This window comes from Drechmeria coniospora, chromosome 01 (genome assembly GCF_001625195.1).
Source record: "Drechmeria coniospora strain ARSEF 6962 chromosome 01, whole genome shotgun sequence".
Classification (NCBI taxonomy): Eukaryota; Fungi; Ascomycota; class Sordariomycetes; order Hypocreales; family Ophiocordycipitaceae; genus Drechmeria; species Drechmeria coniospora.
The window spans coordinates 12,021,814-12,039,509 of NC_054389.1; the positions used below are offsets into that span (position 1 = coordinate 12,021,814).

Below are 17,696 nucleotides of genomic sequence, written 5' to 3' on the forward strand. Positions count from 1 at the left end.
CCCTCGCGCTCCGTTTCGACATGACGAGCCGCGGCCACGGTCGAGGATGGCTTCCCTGCCGTGCCGCCGCGGGTATATCTAGCGGCAGGAATCCCTCCCCGAGGAGAAGCATGAGCAAGCAAACCTGTCCTTTTCTTCATCCATCATTCATTCATCCATTCTTACCGACCGACTTGTCCAAGACACCCGCATCCACATCCTCGGCAGCAATCCGCACGATACGATAGACACGACACATCATGCACTACTCCTCCGTCTCCCTCGGCGTGGCCCTCGCAGCTGGACTGGCGAATGCGGCACCCACGCCGGGCATGTACCAGGTCGACCCGTCTACCCTCTACTCGACTCCCTACAACGAGGGCAAGATGACGTGGCAAGAGTACTGGCGGACGCATCCCTACAAGCGCAGCGACGACATAACCTCTGTATCCGAGAAGCGATCGACGAGAGACGTGACCAAGGACGACGGCGAGATTGTCTGGAACAACGACTCGCCGTCCATGGTGAAGCGCTCGGCCGAGGTGCCCAATGTCGTCATCGACTGGAAGGACGGGAGCGCCGTGGACAAGCGCAACACGATGCCGGCCGTCGGCGACTCGTCCTTTGTCTTCGAGAAGCGGTCCGCCGAGGTGCCCAAGGTCGTCATCGACTGGAAGGACGAGGGCTCGGCCATGGACAAGCGCAACACGATGCCGGCCGTCGGCGACTCGTCCTTTGTCTTTGAGAAGCGATCGGCCGAGGTGCCCAAGGTCGTCATCGACTGGAAGGACGGGGGCGCCGTGGACAAGCGCAACACGATGCCGGCCGTCGGCGACTCGTCCTTTGTCTTTGAGAAGCGAGCCCAGTTCTGGGGCGAGGGGTCTCAGGGCGGCGCCGCGCAGGCTGAGGAGAAATAGAGGGAGAAACGGTGCTCGGGGCTTTGCCCGTCGTCGTCGGAGGGAATTAGCTGTTTGTATATTTTTCAACGAATGCACACGAACATGTTTGGCTGAATAGCACGTGCTGTTTTATGCTCTCCGTGGATGATGCACACGACCACGTCGGCCGAGCATGGTTGCTGGGTTGACTAGAATTTGCCGTGTACTTGTTCCACCGATGCGCACCAAGATGCTCGGATGAATGGCGTCTGTGCTGTTCATGGTTTCCGCCGATGGCCACCAACCCGTTTGGCTGCAGGGCCCTCGCCGCGCATGCCCGCCACCCCTCATGCTTGTACGAGGGCAAGGGATGGATGGCTCCAGACGTGATTCCGATGGCCCGCATGCATGCCGTACGAGCCTTCGTCGCGTAGGTTCCCGGCCTCTCTCGCTCGCACCGGCGGCGAAGGTGGCTCCCGACATGATTTCGACGGTGTGCCTGCCGTGGGCGGCCTCGGCACCTTTGCCGCGGCGAGGAATGACGGCCACGCATGCCCACGACGAGGCGCGGCCGATGCCGACGATGCCGTGTCGGGGCGGGTTCCCTGTTTTTCTTGTTCGCATCCCCGTCGCTGGCCGGTTGCGTCGGAGCCGTCTCCCGCCTCCTCTCCCCTCCTCCTCCCCTCGACCGTCCTTTCTTTGCTGTGTCGCCGCGACGGAAAGGCACGGGGGAAAATGCCTCTGAGGGGATGGACGACCCGGTCCACGACGACCACGCCCACGACGACCACGCGCGCAGCCGCATTCAAAGTGTCGCCGGCGCTTGTCAGGGCTTGAGCGCATACATGCGCACGGGAAACAGCCTCGTCTCCGACGTCTCGGGCAGGCCGCGCTGCAGCTCCGTCTTGACGATGCGCAGTCCCGCCTCGGCAAAGATGCGCCGAAAGGTCTCGTCTCGTCTGCTCGTCGGCCCGTCGGTCAGCCTCGGGGAAGCACGCACGCACCGGTCCACGTACCTCGTCACGCTGCTGTCGGTGTCGTCAAAGATGTCGACGCCGCTCGTGCTGAGGTTCTCCTTGACGACGACGAGCCCGGAGCCGGCGCGCAGAACCGTCTTGCAAACGTCGAGATACCGCACGACTTGACGGTCGGTGAGGTGGCCCAGGCACCACTGGGTCCAGATCAGGTCGTACCGCGTCCCGTCGGCCGGCGTCCACTCCTCGAGCCCGACGTTGAAGATGGTCCGGACGCCCGGCTTGCCGCGGAGAGCGTCGGTGAACTTGGTGACGGGCTCGACGACGTCCACCTCGTCGGCGACGTCGAGAAGCAGACCCTCGGTGATCCTGCCGATGCTGCGTGGCGGCGTCCGTCAGCGCTCGCTCCAACTCCACGGCGGGCGTGCGTCGAAAACGTACCCGGCACCGCCGTCGAGGGCCGAGGCCACCCTGCCCCGGCCTGCTTTGGCACCGATGCCGAGCCTCGCGAGGAGGGTGCGGGAGCCCTGCAGATCAATCCTCGAGATGGACTGGAAGCCCGGCACGGCGGGGATGCCGCCGAGGATGCCGTTGACCGTCGGCTCGACGGCTTCCCAGTAGGCCCTCCCGGCCTCGGACTTGATCTGCCCGTCGACGCGTTCTCCGCTTCTCTCGTCGCACCGTCGGTTCCCGAGGTCCCCCTTGTCGTCCATGGCGGCGGCGGGCGGCGGTAGGGCAACGTGTCGACGTGGCGGCCGGCAGATGGACGAGGTCGGTTGGGGGAGCAGAAAAGGTGGTGCGTTCACGTGATGAGGGGTGTTGAGCTGTCGATGCATTTTCGGCGGAACCTGTGCTCCGGACGGAGGGTCAGACGGACCGACGATGATCCTCCGACGAGCGGTAAATTAGTAGTATTAATAATCCATACCATAAGTACTGTACAGTACTTGTGCTCGCCCGCGCTGGCAGTTCCTGACGGTGCTTGGAGGCCCGGCTTACCACACCACAGGCCACCTCACCACAGGCCACCTCACCGCAGGCCACCTCACCGCAGGCCACCTCGACTCCATCGCCATTCTTCCCCGGCGCAGAAAGCAGTCGCTTGCGGTGCGGTTGAATCGCCAGCACGCCATGGCCTTTTCGTCGCTCATCCCGGCGCGCACTCGAAAATTTTCACGGCCGGTCCGCGTGCTGCCGAGCATTGCGGCGGCGCGAATGGTGTGCCTGGAGCGTGCGGTTCGTACGACGTAATGGTATCAGCACTTGTACCTGTACGTCCATGCCCACGTAGCGGCAAGGTGACCACCACAGGCACGCACACCTACAGCACAGCACAGGCACAGGCACACACACAGCACAGGCACACACACAGCACAGGCACACACACAGCACAGTACAGGCACACATTCAGTATAGTACAGGCACACCTACAGCACTACAGTGCAGGCACGCCACGGTGCAGTACAGGGACACCAGCATGCGCACCTATACAGTACAGTACAGGCACACATACAGTATAGTACAGGCACACCACAGTACAGTACAGGCACGCCACAGCACGGTACAGGCACACCAGCATGCGCACCTAGTACCTACAGCACAGTGCATGTACAGGCGCCCGGTGCTCGGCAAGCAATGCCTGCTCCGCACGTACCGGCATTCGACGCATCCACCGGCGCGCGCCGCGTACTTGCGGATCAGCGCCAGGATCGAAGGATCGTGAGGAGCGCACCCAAGGATCCGATGCGGCGGCCAACGACGACGACGGTTGCCGCGCGGAGCTCCGTACGCGCACCTGCGCCGTCATCACCGTGTGTCGGCACGGATCGGTTACGGGCGCAGCATGGGAGCTCGCACACCTCACGCCGCTCCTCGTCACGGCGGCGGTCACGGTACTTGCACCTCCATTCGCGGTGCAGCCAGGTACTGTATTTGCTTACTTACAGGTAGGTGCGCGCGCTGCAAGTACGCAAGTACAGTACAGTGCGGTAATACTTACAGCATGCTCGCCTGCGCGGTACAGGGGGTAGGTGCTCTTACGTAAGTGCCAACTCATGCTTGACTGTGTGGAGCTGCGTGCCGCGAGTACAGTACTGTACCCGCACCGAAGCACAAGCCGAGTGGTTATTCTCAGCTGCACTCGGTCGAACTGCCTTCCATGGCGCCGCGCCCCATCCTACCTGTAGCAAGGAGCACCCTTGAATCCTAGCCGCCTGCACCGATGCGGCCCCTCCGCAGCATTACGTATGGTCTACCATTGCTCACCCGGACTACTGTAGCCTGCGCCGATGCGGCTCATCAGCAGCATCATGGTCCAGGTACTCCGTACTGTGCAGTACCCTCACTCACCCGGACTAGCCTGCACCGACGCGGCTCATCAGCAGCATTATCGTCTACCCTTACTAACCCGGACTAGCCAGCGCCGATGCGTCTCAGCCGCAGCATTATCGTCTACCCTCACCAATTCGGACTAGTCTGCGACTCCTCCGCATGCCATGCTCGGCACCGCCACCTGGTGGGTATCACGTCATGCGTCGGCGCATCTGCGCGCACTGGCTTGCGTACTTGCTGCCCGCTTGCGCCGTGCATTTGGCATCGAGGCGATGCAGTCACCTACAGCTAGGTCAGCCTGCGCCGCTCATGCCGCCCGGTACCTGCGCCCGGCCGGCCGTGGACGACGGCGAGGCCCGTCGAGGTGGCACGGCGGTCGAGGTGGCGCGGCGGTCGAGGTGGCGCGGCGGTCGAGGTGGCGCGGCGGTCGAGGTGGCGCGGCGGTCGAGGTGGCGCGGCGGTCGAGGTGGCACGGCGATCGAGCGGCTTCGTCGTTGCAGGCGCACGGTGCGGCCAGGTGCTTCGAGGAGCATGCGGCGAGGGGTGCGTCGGAATCACCTGCGTTGCCTGCGTCGGCCGGCATGAAATTGCGTCGCCCCGTCTGGATGGCCATGTTGGACGCGGGAGTGCATTTTTTTTCCATGTCCGAAACGGCGGTGGTGACGAGCCGCGCTGGGCGGGCGACGATGTGTGTGGCCTATTTCGAGCGCCGAGTCGTGAACCCGCCAGCAGCCTGCGGGTGGTGGTGCCATGCAGTAATTACAGGGGGTTGTGGTGGTGGTTGTTGCGGTGGCGGGGTTGGATGTCGTGGTAGCGTTTTCTGGTGCTACTGGTGCTGCTAGTGCAGCTGGTGCAGCTGGTGCTGCTGGCGCTGCTGGCGCTGCTGGCGCTGCTGGCGCTGCTGGCGCTGCTGGCGCTGCTGGCGCTGCTGGCGCTGCTGGCGCTGCTGGCGCTGCTGGCGCTGCTGGCGCTGCTGGCGCTGCTGGCGCTGCTGGCGCTGCTGGCGCTGCTGGCGCTGCTGGCGCTGCTGGCGCTGCTGGCGCTGCTGGCGCTGCCAAAGCTGAATCGTCCGGCGAACCATGCCCCGCCGTAATTACCGTGCAGATCGCTTGGTTGCACGGCTGCTGCACTTGCTCGGGACAGGTGCCTGAGCACGCCCACACCGCCGAGCGTTTGAGACACCCCCCCCCCCCCCCCCCTCCTCCTTGAGCCCGCTTACTCGCGTGCTGGCGTTGGCTGCCACTGCACGCAAGCAAGTCTGCGACGGGATGGAGAGAGTCGGTGCTCCGTGGCGTGGAGCGATGAAAGGCACGGAGAACTTGGGTCAACCTTCATCTACAGTACGGAGCAAGTACTTACATGCAGGTACACGTACTGTACATGAAGCCTGGTGAGTGCGGAGCCCCCCGTGCGGGTAGGCATAAGTACCTGCAAGTACCGTACTGTACCCAAGTGTAGTAAGTAATTACTTGGTCGTGCTCGAAGTTGGTCGGGGTATGCAAGTACTCCGTACGAGCATAATTACTATTATTACGATTATTACGATTACTACGATTATTACTATTATTACAATTATTACTCCGTACTATCATTACTACCGCAGCTACACCCTACGGAGTGCCGGGTAATAATGCTTGTACCCACCGGACCGCGGAGTGCTCGGCGCCGCTCCTCCGTCATTGCACGTGCCCCGTGCTTCGGTCGACAGAGCACGCTGCACAAATACTGCACCTGTAGGTAATACAAGTATTATGCCGTGCTCGTCCGTACGCGTACATTCGCGAGCACGGAGTGCCTGAGGCCTAATTAATTACTTGGCACCGGTTGAAAGGATTTGCAACGACACTCGTCCATAGATCCGCTCGTCACCCGCCGTCCTTCATGCAATCAGCCAGCACTCCCTCCGCCCGACCTTAGCGTCGAGCCCGGCAGGATGAAGTTTCATGCATGAATAATGAGATCAAGAACCATCCGCCGGGCCGTCGGCGGCGAGGCGAAGATGGAGAGATGATAAATCCCGGCGCATGCCCCTGTCGACCCCGTGGCAAAGGGTCCAGCCTCGCCAAGCAATCCTCCTCGTCCGCCGCCATCGTACCCGCAGACGGCAACTCAACATGCAGCTGGGCAGTCTCGTTCTCGCATTCTTCGTCTGCTCGAGTGCGGCGCTGTCGCCTCGGCACGCAAGACGAGAGGCAAACGCACCGACGCCAGAGGAATTGCAGAAAGCCGCCGACAGGCAATCGGAAAAGGTGCAGCATGATTACAATGACGCCATGGATCGTAAGTGGCCCAGGGTCGGACGTGCGCCGCAAGACCATGTTTGGTGCTGACTTGCCGCTCCAGGCTTGCGTCTGTACGCAAGGCCTCGCTGGCGAGACTATCTAAACGAGGGCCAGGTTGACTCGGCTCTCGGACAACTGGCCAACACGTACGGCATGGGCTGCGTCGGAGAGAAGGAAAGCACCACCATGACCTGCAAGCCACGGCTGGAAACACCAAACGGCAGACATTTGCATCAGATTTACAACCTAACCGTTACCGTCGAACTCTTGCTCATGTATTTTGCCGGAACTTCGAGTACCATTTATGCTTACTTTGGCGACAAAGACATCGTCCATGATGAGGATTTAAAGCAGCTTACTCCCATCTTCTCAAACCCACAAATGGGCGCCACCGAGACTGTTGATATACCGTTGGCCCAGGTGTTCGGCACAAAGTACATTCAACTCGCCGACCTGAAACGCTTGAAGATCGTGCAATCCCCGGCTCAAAACGATTGGTTCAAAATCCATAGTATGTCAAGGCTAACGTGGAAAACATGCACTCCCGATTCTTGACCGAAAGCCTCCTTCTAACACTTGTCTGCCAGGCATCAAGTTGAAGGCCATTCATGCGAGCTCTCGCATGCCCTTGGTGAACAACCAATACGAGTTTTTCCCAGGAGGGTTGCTCGGTTCCTATAGGGAAGAAAATGGCAAGCAGGCAAAATACAACGTCGAGTGGTCGGGAGAGTTAAATTGGGACAGCTGGCAGCAAACATTTGACAGCAAACGCAGTAAGTAGGAGCTCCCACCCCTTTGCGGCCATGGAGGCTGACGGCACTATTAGTGGATGAGGACTTGGTACGTTTGCCTCCGGCAGATGACCGAGCCGACTTCTTTCACGCAATAATTCGCTGATGCGGGGCGGAGACGCAGGGGCCGGAAATAATCACGCAGCAGGAAAGACAATCCGAGGCAGACGGTCGCGAGAGAACATGGCTGGAGAAGCACGACAAGTACATGTCTGGTAAGTAGCAATCAGCTCCGACACTTTCCGCAATGACTCATGGCCAGACGTCAAACATACTGGATCGCCACGCTGGGAACACCTGATACGAGATGCCAAGCTCGAAAAGGCAATCGAGGAACTGAGCTCCAAGTATCGCATCGACTGCGATGGAACCGATTCGGGCATGGACTGCAAGCCGAAAGTCGAATCCGCCGTGGTGGGTAGGAATTGGCACCAGTTCACCAACATGACAATCGATGCGACGATTCAAAACTGGCCCACGGCGGGGACGGACAGCAAGATTTATGCCTACTTTGGCGACAAAGCCTTCATCCACGATGGGGACATGGATCAACTTGTCCCCCTCTTCGACGCCCCCAGCATGGGCAAAACCGTTCGCGTCGATGTCAAGGTACCCCTCGTTTTTGGGACCGACAAGCCTGACCTTCTGGCCCTTCGAACCTTCAAGATCGTGCAGTCGCCGGCCGCCGACGACGATTTCTCCATCGGCGGTACGTCGCGCCATGTCCTGCCGCCTCCGAGCAAGCCGTCCGTTCGTCGCCGTCCTTCCAACTAACCGTGGTCTTCCAGGCATCACCTTTCGCGTCACCCATGCCGCGTCTGGCATGAAAATGGTCAACACCCAGTACAACGTATTTCCGGATTGGCTCGGCACCGAGGTGATGGAACACGGCAAGCAGGCGAAATACAACATCGAGTGGACCGGAGCCTTGGACTGGGACCAGTGGCATACGAAGTTCGGTGGTGGTCGTAGTGAGTAGACCCTTCGTCGCCGCCGGCTTGCCGCGAGCTGCCTCGTTGGGAACGGGACGCTAACAAGCACCAGGCCAAGAAGAGGTAGGTTTGCTTCCCGTGCTCGACGAACCGTCAAGAGACGGCCATGGCGGGATGCTAATTAAGGACCGAACGCTCTGCAGTTCCAACGGGTAAGCGCATCGAATCCTCGCAGGCGGCAGGTTGCTAACGACTACGCCAGGTCGAAGATGCCCTCAACGAAGCCCAATACCCGTGGCAGTGGGCGCCGTGGGACTCGATGCGCAACAGAATGCGTGAGATTTCGCGCAAATCCAAGGGTGCCGCTTGAGCGGCGTTCGGAACAGGCGCGACCATGCGTACTAACAGCAACAGGCCATGTCGGCGAAGCGAGCGTAACATGACTGCTTTGTCGCCATTTGCATTTCGGTTTGGGCAGACGGCAACTGGCCCCGGTCGGCGAAGCGAGCGTAACATGACTGCTTTCTCGCCATTTGCATTTCGGTTTGGGCAGACGGCAACAGGCCCCGGTCGGCGGAGCGAGCGTAACATGACTGCTTTGTCGCCATTTGCATTTCGGTTTGGGCAGACGGCAACTGGCCCCGGTCGGCGAAGCGAGCGTAACATGACTGCTTTCTCGCCATTTGCATTTTGGGTTGGGCACGGTATTTTGTCTGGAGAATATGCGCCAGCAGATTGGCTTGGTGCCAGCAGAAACGGGCAGTGGTGGCATATATTATGTAGTTGCAATAGTTGTAGCAGACATGGTGGTGCTCACGGCAGATATAGCAGCCACGGCAGTTGGAGCACGCATGGCAGCCACAGGAGCCACAGCAGCTATAGCAGTTGTAGTGGTCACGGCAGTCACTAGTCACGCAATTACAGCTATTATGCTTACAGCAGTAACAGTACTTGTCGCAGCCACAGCAGCCACTGCAGTCATAGCAGTCATAGCAGTTATAGCAGTCGCGGCAGCCACAAGTCACGCAATTACAGCTATGCTTAGTCATGGCACTCACAGCAGTTACAGCCGTTGTATCAATCACTGCTAGCATGGCAATTGCTAAAGTCGCGACAGTTATAGTAGCTGCAGCAGTCACCGTAGACACAGCAGTCACCGTGGGTACAGCAGCCACAGTGCGCAGCAGTCACGGTTACTCACGGCGGGCAAGGTAGCCCAGTTCACAACAACTGCTTGAGCTTTACGCGTAGCGCCTAGGCGTGCGGCTAATACGGGGCGCCAAACTGCCCGGCGTCATACCAACCTAGCCCACGACATGCCGTCGACTTTCTCTGCACGGCGCAAGACGTGACGAAAACTCCTGTTGGTGCAAAGTTGGACGTCCATAGCATGTCGACACAACCGTCACGACGCTGGCCCGACAACGTCCGTGCCGTCGCTCGCTTCGCCCTGCTGCCTGCCTCTGGCAACCCGCCGCCGCCGCCGCCGCCCATCTACCTACCGCGACGCGGCGTCCTGGTCCTCCATCTCGTGCTGCAACCGCAAGCCGAGCGCCATGGCCCGCTCGTCCTGGCTCATGCGGTTCACCCGCGTCATGTAGACGCGAAACTGCATGCCGAGGTCCACGACGGCAACAATGTCCTCCTTCTGCAGGCTGCGGCCCTTGCGGTTGGCAATGGCCGCCGCCGCGCGGATGCAGTTTCGGATCTGCCGCCCGTTCATGTGGAAGCCCTTGATCTCCCGGAGCTTCGACTCCAGCTGCTGCTGCACAAACTTGAGCAGCTCCACCTTCTTCGCCCGGTTCGCCTCGTCGTTTTCGTCGAGCCGTAGGTTGCGGACAAAGATGAGCCACACCTGTTTCTGCCGCTCAAAGTCGAGGTCCGGCAGGCCGAGCGTGATGTGGATGCGCGAGTGGAACGCTTCGTCGATCTGGCCCGGCCGGTTCGTCGTCAGGAACAGCAGGCCGTCGTAGTACTCAATGTGCCGGAGGAAGACGGAGACGAGGGCGTTGCGCTTGAGGTCGTAGAGGTCGCGCTCCTGCAGGAACACGTCGGCTTCGTCGAGGAGGAGGATCGCCTTCCAGTGCACGGCGTGGATGAACGTCTCCTGGAGCCGCATCTCGAGCTTGTCGGGGTCCGTTCCGAGGTCGCCGCACGTCACCATGTAGAGGGGTCGCATCTTCTTCTCCGCCACGCACTCTGCCCGCCGTCAGCGACACCCTCGCCCGCGCTCTTCCCTGATCACGGGGCACCTTACCGGCCGTCAGCGTCTTGCCCGTTCCCGGCCCGCCGTGGAGCAGCACGATCAAGCCGCGTCCCTTGCCCTTGATGATGTCGTAAAATTGCGCGTTGCTGAGGTAGGCGTCCACCATCGATTCAATCACCTCCTTGTAGTTGTCCTCGATGACGAGCCTCGAGAAGGGGTCGACGGTGACGGCGATGGGCTCGAGGTTGTCGAGCTCGACGTGCTTCCACGACTTGTGCTTCAGCGAAAAGGCCCAGACCCGGCAGGGACTGAACATCAGCGGGCTCTGCCGCGTCCCTTGCCCGCTCGGCTCGTCCGTCTGGTTGGAGCGTGACCATCGATCCTTCATGCAGATGTTGGACTCGCCCAGCGCGTCTTCCGGGTACGACGACGTGAGCCGCGCATACTTCCTCACGCACGCGGAGCAGCTGCAGTACTCCTCGTCGTCCGAGTCGCTGTAGTCATCCGTGCTCTCCGCCGGGTACCTGCTGGCGGTGACGTAGTCTATGATGACCCTGACGTAGTCCTGCCGCGAATCGCACCGACGTTACCAAGTGTCTCCGCGTGTGCGTCGGTGCATGGGGGGGGGGGGGGGGGGCGCCGCGCGGGGCGGGACTCACCGATGGTCGCGTCGTAGGCCACGCCGCGCCGACGTACTGTCGATACGCCGGCTCTCCGTGAAAGCCCCAAAAGGTGCGGCCCCTGGCTTCGAGAAAGTCGTCCATCTCGCGGCGCCCTTCCACGTGCGATTCCGGAATCAGGCCAAAGTCCGAGACGAAGCGCTCGCCCGAAAAGGGAGTCATGTACTGCACTGCCTCGACGGGCTCGAGCCTAGAGGCGCTGTCGTCGAGACAGAGGTAGTAACTTCGCATGTGCAGCAGGCCCGGGATGGGGAGGTGGTTGACCCAAACGTCGTCCACCTTGTACGCCCTCCACAGGCCAGCGTCCCGCACGTACACGGTCGTCCCGGGAGGGTAGAGCAGCCAAGAATCTTCAAACGATATGCGACGGCACTTTCCCTCCTCGATCTCGTCCAGCTTCGTCCACGTCGCGGCCATCTCCTCTTGGAGAAATTTGAGAAGCAGTCGAAGGTGAATGGCCTTTTCCCCCTCGGCTTGGTCCGCCGCCTGCATCAGCCTCCTTCGATTCTGGAAGAGCATGATGAACGGCTTCCGAAGGTTGACTTTGCGGGAAAAGAGTCTCTGGTAGGATTCGGACCTCGACACGGCGATGGTCTCCTTCAGCGCCTCGATGAGAACCGGCGAGTGAATCTTTAGCACCGTTCGCAAGGGGGACCCGGTCTTGCTGAAGACGCGCCTGTACGTGATGGGGGCGTGCCGCGGCCCATCCGAGGCAAACTGCTTGAGGAACGAGTCGCTACCCTCATCTTCGAGGTAGAGATTGTCACCGTGATGACCGTTGCGACAGATCTTGACTTCTCGATAGACCGCGGCTTCCTCTGACGAGGCGTGAGCGATGACGTCCGGAAGCGTCTTTTCTTTTTCGGCGTACGCTTGGACTTACTCTCGTCGTCACCGCTCGAAGAGCTGGTGTCGCTGTCGGAGGTGGTGGCACCGCGGCTTGACCTACGTCTCACTTGCGGCATGATCGGCCGGACGGCATGCTCTCTGTTGATTACGCGCTGTTGACGCGTAACCATGCCCTCCAGGTGGTCAACGTAGTTGACTAGAGCTGCAAGCTTAGCAACACTCGGGCCTTGGATTCCTTCGAGCAGCGACTCCCGCCAGCCTGGAGGTAGTAGTGTTGGTCGTTCCTGTGGGCGACCCTTGCCGCCTATTTGGGGCGAGTTATGCGAGGCAAACGGAAGTTCACCCATGAAGCTTGGGTTTGAGACTGCATCGAGGGTCCCAGTTTTGCATGTGGCAGTCTTCGGCTGATCTTCTGGGCGCGTTTCGACGTCGTCGTCCGTGAGTGGAAGCCGTTGATCCTCCGTACCGCCGTCCGAATCTCCGGGTTCAGTCACCATCTCCGGCTCGCAGTGTGAATCGATCTCTGATTGCGGTGCCATTATTCCTCAATCGACATTGTCTAGTGGCGTTCGGCACTTGCTGGGTAAATGGCAGATCCGTGACAGCAGCGGCCGGAGATTCGAGCTCTCGACACCAGATCCTGGTTTCGGATGCTAGCCCATCCTGGCACGACGAGGGACTGAGCCGTGCTTGCTATTGACGAATGCCTCCAAAAATCTTGCTTCATGCTCGAATTGCCGATGTAATGTTTATTTATGTCGAGCGGCATTGAGCGTTACGCAAGCTCGCCGGCTCATCAGCAAACGAGCGCTCGGAAGGATACCAGGGCGGCAGTTGCGGCTGGAGAGAGCTGAATAGAGGGCGCCGCGAGAGCTGCTAGTGTACGAAGCTGAGCAGGGCCCTGAAAGTGGTCAGATTTTAGTTCCATGCATACTTGTGCGAAGCAAGCATGGTCGCGAGGGGGCCCTGGCGAGGATCTGCTGCAACGGGTGTTGCCGAAGTGAAATCGAGGTATCTGTACATGACGGTTACATGCTGTCGGATGCGCGTGCTTATCGTCGGCGCTGGCATGCCAACAAAGCGATAGAAACTGCTTCCTAAACACCATCCTCGGAGACATCTTCCTCCGATCGTCTTTGGCGTCCGAGACGGTCAGTGGGAGTAGAAACATCAAACGCCTTCGTCGTCAGAGTCCAAGAGCAGGCCTGCAAAGTAATCCCTGTTTTCTTGGGCGTCGGTGGATGGCCTCGCTTGCGTCGTATCTGCTTGCATCGAGCTCAGGTCGCTGTACGTGAGCGAGCACGCCTCATCCATCTCGTCGCCCTGCACAAACAGGGTCGTGTCCCCTCGGCCGATGCGGCATTCCAGGTGCCCACCGGCCATGCTGGCAGCGGATCGACAGGGGCCGGCTGCCCGTTCGATGCCGAGGCAGCCATCGTCATCGTGGTCCGAGTCGAGGTCGTACAAGTCGTCCTCGACCGGAAAGCTGACGTCCGTGGCGTACTCCTCCTCGAAGCCGGTAAAGGTCGTGCCGCGGACACGTCCATCGAGCCGCTCCCCCGCGGCTCGTTCTTCGTCGTTCCACGGCAATGCCTCGATGAGCGCGCGGAACTTCCTGCGTGATCTTGTTGGCGGCCGCTTCCGGTGAGGAGGTTTCGGGATTCGGAGGCAGACGTGCCGATGCGGTGCCCGAGCGGCGGCGGTGAAGTGACGCGATGCTTGCGGCATCCTCGATGTGACGACTATTTTGATCAAGACGACATCCGTACGGCTGAGCCTCAGCAATCCGTCGACGAGCTGGCGGAAAGGCGCGTTACCGTCACCGGGCCGGTTCGACGCCGCGAAAAGAGCGTCAATGTTGTCGATGACAACCACGAGTGTGCTGATCCTCGAAACAAAGACGCACGTGGTGAACAGATCCCACAGGCCGTCGAAGCAACCGGATGCCTCTTGGAACCGGACGCTGTTGAGGCGGCACCTCTGGCATGCATCCTGCGTGAAGTTGTGGGCGTGGCTGTCGATTAGTTGACGGATCAAATCCTGGATGGCAACATCGGGCTGCCCCGGGCGGCCGTCAGCAGTTTCGCTGCAGAAATGGTGGACGATGGCCATTTCATCCGTGGCAAGGTGAGAGTTGGCAAAGGCAGCCGTGCCGATGATTTCGAGCGACAAGTCCGTCGTCCAATCGGACGGCCCCGTGCCCAAGCATCCATCTATCCATAGAAGCTGGGATGATGCGTGCTTCGCCCACGAAAGAAGCTTATCTTGATCTTGGAGGCTCAGCGAGTCGACAACCTTGCCCACCTGTCCGTCGGGGTAACGGCTCACGCTCCGCAGCATGTCGCTGCCGAACGGACGGAGACGAGGAAACGACAGGTCCCAGAAGCTGGGCTTCGAGCGGCAGAGCAGAGCGTCGTGGACCGTCGAGTCAGTGGGCAACGCGCTCTCATGCGCAGGAGAGGGCGCTGGCGTGGAAGTGACGGACATTTCTCTGAGAAATTCTGTATTCTCGGTCAGGATGCCACGTATCAGGCGATGACTGTAGGTGGAGCATCAAACCGGCAAGTCTCTGGTCTACATGGTCGGACTCTGGTGGGTTTGCATGCGCACCGAGCTTGCGAAAGATGGCCTCGAGGTACCTCAACCCGTCGAGCTCGCCACCGGCATCCTCGTCTACATCGCCACCGCCGAGGCCGAGCTTCACAATGAGCCGGCCGATGTTGACGAGGCTCGCATTTCCGGATGCCGAGTTGTGGCTCAACTCTATGACATCGCTATTTATGTTTGCCTTTGTCGGAGGGTGCACGCTCATCGTTGACTGGCCGTCGACAACTTGACGGCCGGGTAGGAGCGTCACGGCGTCACGGGCTGCGGATGTATAATCGATGGGTCATGTCGGGAAGTTTGTAGAATCCAATGCCGGCGCGCCGGCATCTCCTGCTGCTTATGCTCGGCGCCTCTCGAGTGCTGCCGAGGGCTCGTCGGGCAGGACGACGGAGAGGCATGTAGCGAAACGTACAGATACCTTGACGACACCCCTGAGAGGCTAGGCTTGGGAGCTGACGTTGGCACGCCGTCATTGGGCGGCCATATGCCGACCCGTCACCGTCGTTGGATGGCTTGCAGAACAGGTCCAACAGGGGGAAAGTAATGAAGGACCGACTCGCAGGGATGGCGGCGTATGCGGTATTTTCACACGCCGCGACTCGTCGTCACGAGGCTCAAGCACACTCGAATGCAGAGCGGCTGAATCCATCGACGACGTGATGACCAGTAGTGGCGGCACCGTCCACGGACAATGCCTCGCAGCCAGCTCGACGGCGGCGGCGACGCGTCATCGCCCATGGTCCATGGTGGCTGTCATGAATTCCTGCTCCGTGGCGTTCTGTTACCAGAGTATAACAATGCCGCTGCGGACGTCGTCTGCCGTCGTCCCCCTCCGTCGCAAGCCATCCCATAGCTGCCTGGCATCGACAGGTCGAACAAGTGCACAATGGTGATTTTCCGTCGTCTCCTTGCGCAACTCCAAAGGAGCAGAGCAGCCAATGCTGACAAGGAGGACGGTAGTCGGGACTGGAAATCTTTGGCGCCGTCATCGCCGGGCTGGACGCGACGATCCTGATCGTATCCAAGGTGCACGATGCCATACGGGACGCCAAGGAGCTCCCCGAGCGGCTCCGGGGATACAGAAAGGAGCTCGAGATGGCCAAGACGATCGTCAGGAGCTCATGTGAAGAGCCGACGATACGAACGAAGAAGGAGGTGGTGGAGGCGGTGCAGGAGATTGGCGTCGTCGCCTTTGCGCTCGACAAGTGCCTGAGGCAGCTCGACCAGGGACGGGGCCGGGTGAAGCAGATGGCCCATCAGCTGATCAAAGGCGGCAAGGAGGTGGGTGAGATTGAGAAGTCGATGGGATACCTCGGCCGTCGAAAGGACGACCTGGTCGTGCTCATCGGCCTCCTCAACACGTCGCTCTCGCAAAAGGTCAAGGAGCAGCTGGATCGACTGGAAAGCAGGTACGCGTCCGGCTTGGCATCCGCGGCGCTCGCGAAGCCGCATCGGGAGACGTGCCGGACCGTGACGGACAATACGGCGACGGGGGCCTCGTTCATGTTCAACGGGCCCGTCGTGACGGGGCCGTCGGATCGCGACCCGTACGCCGACATCGACAAGGTTCTCATCCACGGGAACCGGACGGAGGGGAGCGCGACGATGCTCAACTACGCCGTCCACATTGATGTGCTCGAAAGGCTGGCGGACAACTTTTTGAAAAAGGTTCGCGGCGAGGTGGAAGACGAGGGTCGGAACGGTCAGAACGGTCAGAACGGTCGAGTCTGAAGAATAGCAATGACGACAATGACGAGCGACCAAAACGGCCAGCGGGCGAGAATGCTCCGGGGCCGCATCGTCTCCGTAGCGCACTCGGAACATGCCGCCGCAGAGCAGACAGTCGAGCAAGCTCCGGCGTGATGCCGCAAGACGGGCACCGTAGAGCAGCCGGTCACCCTTGGCCTGCCTTTCCAAGGTAGGGACGGCCTGGAGCAGAGGCAGACAATCAATCCCGTCGTGCGTCCACGCCGGCGAGTTCTCTCGACGTCGAGAAGTCGAACGAGGGCATGACGGCGTGGCATGATGACCAAGAAATGAAGAAGCGTCCCCGATGCAGGTGACGACGAAAATGATGACGGTGAAGGCCAGGATCAAACCAGCCACGCATCATGTACTGTTGTGTTTTCAAGTCGACGTCGACAGCGGGCCTTGACGACGCCTGCGTGCCAGCCAGCGTGACTTTTGGAGAGGTGAGGGACGATGAGGGACACTCGTCGATGCAGGATGTTGGGTTGTCGTTGTCATGATGGTTTTTTCCCGTTAATTTTATTGTTCTTTGTGCGTCGTCGACAGTCGGTGGAAGAATGGTTGCTCAAGGCATGGGCGTCATCCATCGCCACTGCCTTCTTTGCGAGTGAATATTTTCCCCCAGCGCGCGGGCCCCGGGGCCAGGAAGTACCTGTACCTGCCGAGCAGAGCAATACGAGCGCGTCCACTCGTACCGGTACGCAGACGCAAGCTTCACACGGTATGCCATTTTGCTTCGTGTCGACATGAACAGCAGAGCAGTGATAAGACGGTCGAGAGGACGACGCAGAAATGAATACGTTTGTGCGTCGTGGCATCTCACGATCCTGCCATGCGAACCTCTCGAGTGCAAGCTTTCAGCACCTGCCACGAGGCATCACGGCGACGCATCACAGGCGATTCGACTGACCCGTGGACGTCCGTGCCGCAAGACGAAGATTGGCAGCGCCGAGAGAGAGTTTGGTGTGCCGACACGACGCCGACAACTCTCGCATCGTGCTTGTCACCCCCCTGGGACTGCTTAATTGTCCGTCGCGAAATCATCGTGTCGCCCAAGCGAAGGGGAGCGGAGCGTTGACGTTTGATGAGCCCGTTGTCGACGTCGGTGGGAAGCCCAAACGCAAAGCACCTCGTGATCATCGGCGTCCCATTATTCCGACCCGTTCCTTCGAGCCGGCTGACGCCCTCGAGGCCTACGCAGGACGACGATTGCCATGCTGGTTGCACGAGCGCGCGCCGGTGAATTCAATGCATTCGCCTCCGTCCCCCGTACAAGTGCGTGTGCATGGCGACCGTTGGCCGTTTCTCGCCTCACGCCCTGCTTGGCTGCCCCATGACTGGTAATAAATCAAGCAAGAGGGTGCGAGGGGACGTGAGCGTGGCCCGACGAGCTCCTTAGTGCCTAGTACCTAGAATTAATTACCTACATTAGTAATAC

The 17,696-nt window shown here is 60.3% G+C and overlaps 8 protein-coding genes across 8 annotated transcripts; 5 read left to right on the forward strand and 3 right to left on the reverse strand.

The window, feature by feature from the left end:
- Positions 1–239: 239 nt before the first annotated feature.
- On the forward strand, positions 240–896 carry DCS_03206 (uncharacterized protein; the record flags this gene model as incomplete). The annotated part of the gene is made up of 1 exon (XM_040800530.1): positions 240–896. One exon carries the CDS (start codon positions 240–242, stop codon positions 894–896), a length of 657 nt encoding a protein of 218 aa, XP_040661413.1.
- Positions 897–1,683: 787 nt separating this feature from the next.
- Positions 1,684–2,667, reverse strand: DCS_03207 (uncharacterized protein; the record flags this gene model as incomplete). Its single annotated transcript, XM_040800531.1, has 3 exons — positions 1,684–1,816; positions 1,874–2,209; positions 2,273–2,667. 3 exons carry the CDS (start codon positions 2,665–2,667, stop codon positions 1,684–1,686), a joined length of 864 nt encoding a protein of 287 aa, XP_040661414.1.
- A 46-nt stretch (positions 2,668–2,713) lies between these two features.
- On the forward strand, positions 2,714–3,082 carry DCS_03208 (uncharacterized protein; the record flags this gene model as incomplete). Its single annotated transcript, XM_040800532.1, has 2 exons — positions 2,714–2,731; positions 2,801–3,082. 2 exons carry the CDS (start codon positions 2,714–2,716, stop codon positions 3,080–3,082), a joined length of 300 nt encoding a protein of 99 aa, XP_040661415.1.
- Positions 3,083–4,803: 1,721 nt separating this feature from the next.
- DCS_03209 (uncharacterized protein) lies at positions 4,804–5,255 on the forward strand (the record flags this gene model as incomplete). The annotated part of the gene is made up of 2 exons (XM_040800533.1): positions 4,804–4,852; positions 5,005–5,255. The coding sequence occupies 2 exons, from the start codon at positions 4,804–4,806 to the stop codon at positions 5,253–5,255; spliced, it is 300 nt and encodes a 99-aa protein (XP_040661416.1).
- Positions 5,256–6,276: 1,021 nt separating this feature from the next.
- DCS_03210 (uncharacterized protein) lies at positions 6,277–8,537 on the forward strand (the record flags this gene model as incomplete). The annotated part of the gene is made up of 10 exons (XM_040800534.1): positions 6,277–6,442; positions 6,506–6,955; positions 7,032–7,217; positions 7,271–7,284; positions 7,384–7,450; positions 7,498–7,944; positions 8,024–8,206; positions 8,280–8,290; positions 8,371–8,379; positions 8,430–8,537. The coding sequence occupies 10 exons, from the start codon at positions 6,277–6,279 to the stop codon at positions 8,535–8,537; spliced, it is 1,641 nt and encodes a 546-aa protein (XP_040661417.1).
- A 405-nt stretch (positions 8,538–8,942) lies between these two features.
- Positions 8,943–12,441, reverse strand: DCS_03211 (uncharacterized protein; the record flags this gene model as incomplete). The annotated part of the gene is made up of 6 exons (XM_040800535.1): positions 8,943–9,043; positions 9,105–9,139; positions 9,670–10,366; positions 10,425–10,938; positions 11,033–11,871; positions 11,937–12,441. The coding sequence occupies 6 exons, from the start codon at positions 12,439–12,441 to the stop codon at positions 8,943–8,945; spliced, it is 2,691 nt and encodes an 896-aa protein (XP_040661418.1).
- A 631-nt stretch (positions 12,442–13,072) lies between these two features.
- DCS_03212 (uncharacterized protein) lies at positions 13,073–14,714 on the reverse strand (the record flags this gene model as incomplete). The annotated part of the gene is made up of 2 exons (XM_040800536.1): positions 13,073–14,403; positions 14,462–14,714. 2 exons carry the CDS (start codon positions 14,712–14,714, stop codon positions 13,073–13,075), a joined length of 1,584 nt encoding a protein of 527 aa, XP_040661419.1.
- A 486-nt stretch (positions 14,715–15,200) lies between these two features.
- DCS_03213 (uncharacterized protein) lies at positions 15,201–16,240 on the forward strand (the record flags this gene model as incomplete). Its single annotated transcript, XM_040800537.1, has 2 exons — positions 15,201–15,248; positions 15,470–16,240. 2 exons carry the CDS (start codon positions 15,201–15,203, stop codon positions 16,238–16,240), a joined length of 819 nt encoding a protein of 272 aa, XP_040661420.1.
- Positions 16,241–17,696: the final 1,456 nt, after the last annotated feature.